This window comes from Olea europaea, unplaced genomic scaffold, assembly GCF_002742605.1.
Source record: "Olea europaea var. sylvestris unplaced genomic scaffold, O_europaea_v1 scaffold1737, whole genome shotgun sequence".
Classification (NCBI taxonomy): domain Eukaryota; kingdom Viridiplantae; phylum Streptophyta; class Magnoliopsida; order Lamiales; family Oleaceae; genus Olea; species Olea europaea.
Genome location: NW_019235080.1, coordinates 79,339 through 90,066, shown reverse-complemented (window position 1 = coordinate 90,066; position 10,728 = coordinate 79,339). Strand labels below are relative to the sequence as shown.

General features: G+C 35.4%; 1 protein-coding gene across 1 annotated transcript; it reads left to right on the top strand.

Annotated features, from left to right (window-relative positions):
• Positions 1-475: 475 nt before the first annotated feature.
• On the top strand, positions 476-10,336 carry LOC111377870 (cleft lip and palate transmembrane protein 1 homolog). Its single transcript, XM_023001005.1, has 12 exons — positions 476-899; positions 3,364-3,510; positions 3,716-3,830; positions 3,931-4,025; positions 4,240-4,343; positions 5,344-5,381; positions 7,492-7,727; positions 8,031-8,124; positions 8,200-8,390; positions 8,582-8,801; positions 9,638-9,805; positions 9,927-10,336. Exons 1-12 carry the CDS (start codon positions 666-668, stop codon positions 10,073-10,075), a joined length of 1,791 nt encoding a protein of 596 aa, XP_022856773.1. The 5' UTR covers positions 476-665; the 3' UTR covers positions 10,076-10,336.
• Positions 10,337-10,728: the final 392 nt, after the last annotated feature.

The window sequence follows — 10,728 nt, the reverse complement described above, 5'->3', positions numbered from 1 at the left end:
CGTTTTTACTGAAGAAGAGGATTAGCTTGTGAACATAGGGGTTGTTCTCAGGCTATTTTCGATACGAGTTTTTCTAGTTTATCTGTCTGTCTATGTGAAATCATCTGCCTGTGGATAGTGTGCTTGTCTATGTGAAAGGGGATGGATTTGTGGCGGGTCGGGTCGGGTGGAGAAGAAAACCAATTTTATTTTTTCCCTTTTTAAAATTTTGATTTTAATGTGAAGTTACCATTTTGCCCTTTTAAAAACTATTAAAATGTGGTTAAAATCAGTTTTTTGGTCAACAAACGGAATTTTGGATAAAAACCATCCAAAAGGGCCCCAAATGTAACGTTTGGAAAGGTTAGGGGTGACGATTGCAACAAATCAAATGTTTGAGGAAAGTCTGCTAGTGTTGTAAAGATTTGGGGATTCTGCTGCAATTATCCCTTGTTTTTAATGTATGAGTTCAAGGATCATTGGCACAATTAACATATTTCCAGTTTGCGCAACTTGCGTGGCCGTCTCCAATTCGGCTAGATATATTATCCCTCTCACTCTGATCTCATCGACATAGTACATGAGTATCAGCTTAGCCGTGTAACTGTGGCGGTGGCGAGGCGTTAGATTCAAATTAGCTCATTTGGCGACTAATTGTTGCCCTAACAAAGAAAAAAGGAAAACGGATGGCACAGCCGGCAATAGAAGGTGGTGGACCTGGTGGTGATGTTGGTGTTGGTGGTGGGGGAGGAGGAGGAGGAGGAAGGCAGCAGCAGCAGCAGGGTGTTGGACAGATGCTAACGGGAATTATAAGAGTGGCAGTATTTTGGTATTTCGCATCCAAGTTCTTCGGATCCAAAAAATCCCCTACTCAAACCTCTAATCAGATCTCCAATATCTTCCACAAGGGAGAACCTTTGGTCTGTCTCTCAATCTTTCTCTGAAATTATGATATTATATAGTTTTAACATATATACTCATCTACATGTGTATATATATGTGTACACAGACTCGTTCCTCGTGTTTAAATACGCAAGTGCATATACAGTAAGTTATTTGTATGCAACCTGTGTGTATGCACAAAGATACACAAGAACACGGTTGATAGGATATTATTTTTGCCATTCACTTAATAGTTTCTGTATTTTGAGAAGGATTTTTTTAATCAATTGATTGGGAAGTTTCAATTTTGAAGAGTTCAGTGAACCGGGGTCTAATAGAAAAGTAGCATTTTTTATAAAGCTTTTCAAGGGAACTTTATTTCAGGAAGTGTCTTAATTAAATGGGATAGCTCGAAGATGCAAAATTCTTTGAAAAGACTTGACTTTGGTGATTTCAAGGTGCACAGTGGTTTGACAAAGAGGACTTCTCAACAGGCCAAAGTTTTTGAAGTTTTAAGTGTTTCAGAAATCCTACTATCTCTATTTCAGGATCACCTTATAATCATACCCAGCTCCTCTAAATGTCTTCCAAACTATAGCTCTCGCACCCTCAAAGAAATCCCTCCAATGAACACTTCAATAAATCTGTTTTTATTGAATAGTCTAACTGACTTTGCTATACAAAACAAGTCTCCATGGATACTTCGATCTTGTTCCACCAATTTGACTAAAACTTCCTTTTTTACCAGTTTAGTAAAAGATCCAAGAATAATGAATGATTTAGTTATAAATTTTTCCTATTAGCATAACACTTTTAAGACCCCCTTTCATGTGTTTTCAACAATTTGATTGCAAAATTTATCTTCTTTAAAAAGTTGGGTGGGCTTTTCATCATATGTTCATTCCCTTTGATATTTAGGGAAGTTAGTTACTTGGATTTCAGAGGGAACCTCAAAGTGGCTCTATTTCATTATATTCCATCCATATCCCAATTTCCACCCAGTTTGTCAACTTTTTGGGAAATGATAAAAAGAAGGATATCTCCGCCTACAAGCAGGTACTTGGAAGGTGATCCATGAGCCTAAGTAATAGGCTCAAGTGGGAAAGATTGAATAAAACAACCACAGCATTAAAAACTTTAAAAGTTTCCGCCAACTGAACTGTTAGATAGACATTTCTTAGTTGTTAACATTCGACTTCTCCAGAATCTATGAAACAAGCCCTTTTTACCCATTTGAACTTAGGCAAGTTTTAACTTTATCACATGAATCAATATATTCAAAACTACAAACAATTTGATTTATCTATTATCTAATTAAAAGAATTTCTAAAGACCCAAAGTTCTGTACAATTTCAAAAATCAAGTTATTTCATTATTTTGTTGAGAATTCATCTTTTAAAGAGCACCTCTCCTCTAAGTTCCTCAAATTCAAGTGTTTTGAACAATCACTTTGAGAATTTGTCTTTACCAATGGCATCGCTTCATTAAACTTTAAAGGATCGGTGCATGTTGAATTATTAGATTGAGGTCCCACTAGTCAGGCAGCACCATTTTAACTCTTTAAAATCTAGTCTTTTGACTATCATGAACAGTGTGCATTCTCTCAATGACCCTATATATTTTATATTTTTAATTGTGAGCATTCTATTGTTGACATTACCTCCAGATCAAGAATTTCAATCTTTAATCATCTGTTAGGTAGCAGCATCTTGGTACCATCACTAGTGTGAAAACCCAATTCCATTTTAAAGTTTCCTGATCCTCTTATTCATGTAAGGCCAACCCCCCCTACTCTTCCAGTTACTCTTATCACAGGAAGATTCTTTTTGTGCAGATGTCCCTTTTTCTACCCTTTCCTAGAAGTCCATGACCTGTGTTATTGCTTTAAGTTCCTTCAATTTCAGTTGCTAATTTCTCCTAATGGGTTAATTTGGAAATAGATGAATTGCTATTTGTCCAACTCATCTTTTGCAAGAGACTTTTTAGGTCAGTTTTGGCTGAGTGACTTGCTCTTGAAGTCACCTGAAATGCATCTAATAATTATGATGCAGTTGCATATGATTATTTTTAAAAACATGATATTAAGTGTGTATGCTTGCTCACAACACTATTTTTAGGCATTTTTTAATATGCTTCCTGAACTGGTTTAATGATGCCTAAAAACATTGGCGTGGTCCATTTATAAAAGATAAACACAAACAACTGTGTCTTTAAAGCCATTTTCTTAGTAGGGAAAATTTTGATGCATTCCCTCTCTCATGGTTACCTGATCCTCGATCATACTGCCTCCTCTTCTATTAACTAATATTAACCTTGAATCTTGTTTGTCAGATCGAGTATAGTTTACTTAGAAATTGAATAGAATTCTGTCTGTACCGAAGCTTTTGGCTTTAAACTTCCAAATTCCACATCACTTCACTTTTTGGCCGATAAACGATCCTCTCTTTTATTTTCCACTCATTATCTGCCTTCCAACTTGAAATCTTTTTATATTTATTTCAGGATATGTGGTTATTCCTTTCAGAGAAGGAACATTTTAATGATTTTGGCAGTGAAGGATCGCTTTTTTGGCATGAGATAAATATGCCTTATGCAGTTTGGGGTCCAGACAGTACCAGGTCTATATCATTGAAGTACTATCCTTCCGAGGTATCAATTATGAGCACATTATAGTGACTAATTTTTCTTCATGCAACTGCTCATAATCAAACTTCTGGACGTTTATTCCGTCAAATGCCCCTAGAAGTTATTAATGCTTGAAATGGATTTGATTTATTTGTTAATAAAAGCTGTTGTATACAAGGATTTATTTACCAAAAGTGGGAAACTATGTTATTTGTGATTTGTCTCTCAGGCTTTAAAGCATAATGGGAGTCTTTATGCTCATGTTTTCTTTGCACGTTCTGGTTACCCACCTGATCCCAACGATCCTGAATACCAGCCTTTCGCTGCCTTTGGGCAGACCCACGGTAAGATCAAATTAACCGATTAACATTTTCCCCTCTCTTTGGTTAAAATGTGGAAATGTTGCAATGTTAAACTCTAACAAGACTTTATCTTTGCATTTAGCTGTTGTAACGTATTTGCCCAAGTCAAAAGCCGACAAAAGGAAGAGCCTGTTGGGGAATTCAGAAGAGACTATTGGTGGTGAAAGCATCTCTGAGGTACTCACTGTAATGCTTGTTTGCTGGTTTCTACTCAACCTCCTAATCCATTTGGTTATCATCCTTGCTTCGTAATTTTCAGTTTGGGTTATAGATGAAGTTATTAATTTGAATATACCCAGTAATAATGTTAAGATTTTCTTGCACATGTTCGTTTTGTCTGTTGTGTGTAGAAATTTATGGCTTTGTTGAAGAATTTAGCCTTTTGCTTTAGGTAATTGACGACGATCAAGTTGAAAACAGAGAAGGCGGACCAGTTGAATGGATTTCATATTTTAAACCAAATATTACAATCAATTTGATTGATGATTTCACGAGGTAAATTTTTTTAAAGATTGTTTTTGGAATTCTTTTCAAGAATGTCAATGTATTAGTAGTAGTCTTGTTGCCATTTGCACTCTTGTTTAAATAAAAGTTTTCCTTTAAAGATGAATTAACACTTAAAATCCTTTTTTAATTCGTATATTCTTTACTGTTGATTGCAATTGTAATTTTACTTCTACTGCACCCTAGCAAGAAGTAGGCTTTTTTTGGATTATGAATTCGGAAAAATTTATCATGACAGTTGATTTCCGTCAAGATTTTTTCATGGTGGTATCCAAGCTGTTCTTGTAATTTTGAAGTTTTTTTGGATGAAATGATCAACTTACTAGTCTAGCTATCATGGTCAAATGGGCTATTAAAGAATAGTTTATGAAGAGAATACGTACATTGTCTTGAAATAAAGTATTCTCTTTCATGGAAACATGCCTCTTGAGTATCATTTTTCTTTTCCAAATTAAGGTGGATGTGTCGCTCGAAAGTGATTATCAATGGAATAAATTAAAAAAACCCTAAAAGATTGATGCTGGCACAAAAAAAGCAATCAAGTTATGCAGCAAGACAAATTATGTATATTATTCCACTTGTAAAAGACAATTGAAAGAAGTAGTAAAGCAGGATGTGAATGCCTGTAAACTATCAGTACGAGCTGGTGTAGCATAAACCTGCCTTCAATCTCTAGTTAAATGGTAGCGTTAAGTGCCACTACATCAAATGAAAGAACGTGCTGCAAAGTTGCATTTTTCACTTATGAGGATGAATGCTGAATGGCTTCTCAGTTTGACTTCGTGTAGAGGACATACTTCAGTCTTTTGTATTTGTGGATTGTGTTGTATCTTCATAACTTGCATTATTACTCAAAAAAGTTCTTGATGTTTATGTTATGGGTTTTCTGTGGACGTTGAATTGCGGTTTTTATCTTGATGAGGTATTTCCCTGGAATTCCGTGGATGAAATGCATTTATATTGATGTGCCAATTCTTTTGTATTTCTGCAGATATTCCCAAAACCAAGTTCCGCCAAATATAGTGCCTTGTATCCTTGAACTATCATCTTCACTTTACATTCACTATTATCTTTATATGGACTTTCTCTTACACTTCATTAACTGTTGTTATTCTTTCTGCCCCTTCTCTGTTGTATTTTGGCTTCTGGTTTGCGCATTGGGAAAGTAAATTTGCATGTTGAAGCCATTGACCAATTTGGTAATGATATATTGGATTAGTAGTTGACTGCAAACCTCAATACATTTACATATCTTCAACGTCTTCCGTGACTTAGAGTTCAGCTTTAGTAATAAAAAGAAGTTGATTGCTATGGAACGGTTGCTGGTGTTTCATTGACTTTTTCCTAACAGCTTAAAGTAGCACCATAACAAATACTTTTGATGTACATCTTTCGAAATTACCCGTGAATGACTTTATGGCACTGATTGCATGTGTACAACTTTTATATTTTCCAATCTGATAGAGGGGCTAGTTCATTAGCGGAGCTTTAGGCTTTGTAACAGAGAAAATTGGATGCACCAGTTCTTGACCAACTTAACTATTTTCCGGAGAGTATTTTTTTTTTATCTTATATTAGAAAGTTCATATATAGCTCCAGTTTGGATTTATCTATTCGTGAACCGCATAAATTTCGAAGGAAATTGTTAGTAACTTGAAAAGAGAAGCATTTGGTGCATCGAATCAACAAGGTCATTTACCTTTTCTTTTGGACCAAAGGGAAATAGATATTTCATATTTGCCAAAACTGCCTACTCCTTTTTGATCCTTAGCCTAGAATGAGGACAAACTTATATCAGGCTGAAGCTGAGTTGTTTTAGGGTTTGTAGATAATAGAGTAGATTTAGACAGTCTGGACTATGTTGCATCTCACACAAAGCAGGTTAAATGTCTGCTGAAGACTACCGTGTAAAAGTGAAATAATCTTATCTTTTTTCTCCCCCCCCCCCCCCCCCCCCACCAACCCCCACAAACAAAATAAAAAACAAAACAAAATTGTGGGGCTGGCACTTCCATGAAGTACATTCTACGCTTAGTATGTTCATATTGAGTAAAGTTATTATGGCAGCAATAACTTTCTTCGCTTTCAAACTATTTGGTGATTATTTATGATTCTCTCATGTATTCACGATTAGTTTTATTTATTTCCTTGAATTGATTAAATTGTATGATGCTTAAAGATGCAAAAAATATACTTGTCTGTATATCTATTTGTGTATAATATTCCCTCCTAGTCAAGTTTGTATGATATGATTCTGTTTTCCAAATTTGTTCCACGCCTCTGTATTCTGATTGGATGCATGGTTTGCCCATCTCCCAGCTGTTTCACAAGTTTTAATTACTTTGTTGATTGCCATTTATGATTGTTCGCTCCAAATTTTGATTTCCACGTGTTAGCAATTCCTAGCATTCTGCTTATGTCAAGATTTTTCTTTTCTGTTGGCGCTTCTTGAACTGAGTACAGGGGTGGACCAATTAAGGGCCGAGTGGGTGTAGTCGCCCCCACTGAAATTTCAAATACCTTCAGAAAAAAGCTAAGACAAACACTGGGCATTTGGCCTAGCAGTATGATTCTTGCTTTGGATGTGGGAAGTCCCCGAAGTCAATTCTCAGAATGCCCTTTTTATTCTTCTTCTTGTGTTTTGTTTTTGGCTCCTTCTCTCTTTTAATTTTTTGTGTCAAATCCATCAGACCTTAAAAATGATTGAATAAAATTGATATAGTTGTAATACAATTTATTTTTCTGTTCTTGCAAAATCACAAAAGGTCGGCAAAATATAAAACAAAAAGAACATAGAAAAAATGTTGTCTTTGGAAACAAAACAATAGTGAAAATTTAGGGACATTCCAAAGTGCTTCTCCACCTAGCGCCATCAACCTCGTCCAGACCTGAAACATTCAAGAAATGCTTTCACAATTTGTTTTAGCTTATTTTTTGTCTCGCCCCCCACTGAACAATAATCTTGGGTCCGCCCTGACTGAGTAGCAAGAGATCAAGCGCAAAAATTGTTTGTTAAGAGTTTTTATATTTTAAGTTTTTCAATGTAAACATAGTGGTAGGTCATCCAATTCTATCATCTCACAGTAGGGTGACAACTGACAAAAGCTTTATGATCAATTCCTTGACTAAATTTTGTAAGTCCTGAATATTGAGCCCAGCACAGGAAACTATTATCCAACCATATTCTTCAATGAGTTTTGGTTGCTTAGAGATAAGTTAATACCTTTAAATGAGACGGTGATTGAGTTGGCACTGCACTTAGAGGTGGGTCCCATAAGCATGACAAAGTGGCAACTATTCCAGCAGATTGATCAATCATTCCAAATTCACCGGAGCTATGGGAGCATGCTTGAAGGTGAAGCTGATGAACTCAAGGTATTTCTATCATCTCTTTTTTGTACCCATTATGTTCATCTTGACATGCAATTATTATTATTTTTTAATTTTCTTCTCCAAGGAACTTGACATGCATAGAAATTTAGCTGGAGGAATGTAAAGTGTGAATATTAATTTTTTTGACATTCAAAATTTTCGAGATTTATTTTAAGCTAGTCGAATGAAACAGCAAAACTAAATTTGAAAGCCTTTTTCAAGAACAAAAAATAGATAAAAATGTCAGAACTGGAATATTGAAGTACATGGTGGTCATCAAAACTAAATCTTTTAATCATTTTACAGAGAGTTTTTCTAGAAGGAAATCCATACCTTCTGGCCATTACCATGGTGGTTTCACTCCTACATTCTGTGTTCGACTTCTTGGCTTTCAAGAATGGTAGTGACTTCAACACTAATTCATGTTTACCACGAACATCTTTTTACAGTGTCAATTTTATTTTTCTCTGTGCAGATATTCAGTTTTGGAATAAAAATAAGTCCATGGAAGGACTCTCTGCGAAGTCCGTTATTGTGAACTTTATTTGTCAGCTCGTTGTCTTCCTCTACCTGCTTGACAATGAAACTTCGTGGATGATACTTGCAAGTTCTGGCATTGGGTGTTGTATTGAGTTCTGGAAAATAGGAAAAGCCATGCACATTGAGGTAAAACTTTTAATTGGGAACTGAAGTTTTATCTTAACTTTCAAACCTGCAACTTCTGAAAAATTGAGCGATTCTGCTCCGATACCTAGTTCTTTTTTTCTTACAGCATCTAGTTAAACTATTATGGCATATATCAACAATCTAGTTTCATTTATGTCAAGTTTATACATCCATAATATCGTCTTGTCCAGATTGACAGGTCTGGTAAGATACCAATGCTGAGGTTCCGAGACCGGGAGTCTTATGCTAAAAACAAAACAAAGGAATACGATGATCTTGCAATGAAGTATCTTTCATATATACTGTTCTTTCTTGTTGCCTGTTTCTCTCTGTACTCTTTAAAGTATGAACGCCACAAGAGTTGGTATTCTTTTATACTCTCATCCCTTACAAGCTGCGTTTATATGTTTGGTAAGCATCGCATCTCCTATTTGTCTTCCTGCACTCTCTTTCTCTTTGTTATGTGTAAGATGCAATGCTGATCCTTGTAGACGTGGATGTGAACTTTTTAGACACATGGAATATGGGTTTTGGGGTATCTAGCTTGTGTGTGAAGTTCATCCCTTGGTTGTAAACATGACTTGCTAAAAAGGAATCTTGACTGGGGATCAAAGAATTCGACTATCATGGATTTTGTCAGTGTGTGCAATTTGACAATCAGAATCATTATATTTTTATTGATATTTAATTCAAATTTTGTAGCAAATGAGATTATATCTCAATTTATTGCACTGATTATATATTGATTAAAAAAATTGCATTTTTTTTTTAAAATTATGCATCACTAAAGAATGAAAAGTTTTTTGCAAAAATTATCTAAGGGTAAAAGAGACTATTTCTTGAAAAATTCCACGAGCACACTTGTGTTGGAACTTAGGAGGAGGTATGCAATTTTTTTAATTATGCATCACTAAAGAAGGAAAAGTTTTTTGCAAAAATTATCCAAGGGCCGAAGAGACTATTTCTTGAAAAATTCCATAAGGACACTTGTGTTTAAACTTAGGAGGATAGAAGTTTGCTGGATCATGTTTAAAGGGTTATTTGTCGACAGTTCATTGAGTTTTAATGAATTTTTAAGTAACTAAGTTATATAATCTTATGCTGAGCAAGACATTCTCTCAGAATTAAACCATTTTTCTTGTTCTAGAATTGCCAGACACGTGAACATTTTTATTACGATGTAGGTTTTCTTCACATTTTTATAATGATCTTGGAAATTTAGCTATATTTCATTTTCTTTGCTGTAGGTTTTATCATGATGTGCCCCCAATTGTTCATCAACTATAAGCTGCAGTCTGTCGCCCATTTACCTTGGAGGCAGATGACCTACAAGTTTCTGAATACGATTATTGATGATCTCTTTGCATTTGTAATTAAAATGCCAACACTACATCGACTTTCTGTGTTCCGTGATGGTGAGTTCTAGTATAAATTTTGCATTCCTTTAATTTTGACGTCTGAATGAGATGATTTACTTTCTGGTTTTATTTCATCAGAAGAGGTTTATATATATGACCTCTCTCATTTGGTTTGCAGATCTTATATTTTTGATATATCTATATCAAAGATGGGCCTATCCGGTGGATAGGAAACGGGTGAATGAGTTTGGTTTTGCTGCGGAAGAGGATCAGGCTTCTACTACTGATGCAGCTGAACAAAAGGAAGATGAGAAGAAAACTAACTGAGCTATAGCTAGTTTAGGTGGAAAGATCGTATATTTTGCAACATGAGATAGCTTTAAAGTTTGGCCCAAACAGTCATGTCAGTCTATACATGTTTTTCTTTTTCTCGTCTGAATATTTGTTTATGTCCACCGTGATGTAATCAAGATGATGTTAAACTGTGTGGCTTTATTAAGAAGATGTAGTGTTCAATTGTGTTTGAAATACTTCAACGCAATCGCCGGACAACTGATTTCTAAGATTCTATATTATTTCTGATGATAAATTCTAGTCTTTGACATGCTGACATGTTAAAAAAACCGTGCCCCACTACCTATGGAAGCACCTTCATTTCGTCTTCACTGGCCTCCGTTACTTGGCTTTCAAGTTGTAATTTTCCATGGTTGTCGTGCTTGCTCTTTATGTGGCTGCCAGTCTTGCGTAGTTTTCTGATTAGTTTGATCGTTTTTACGGAGTAATTTGTCTGGGAGGGCATTCATACCTTCTGGCCATTTACGGGGCCTTGGCTTTCAAGGATGGTAACAACTTCAATACTTTTTCGTGCATGAACATCATTTTGATAGATTATGACGACATAACGTTCTCTATGCAGCTATTCAGTTTTGGAATTAAAATAACTACTCTAAAGGACTCTCCGTGAAGTCTGTTATTGTCAA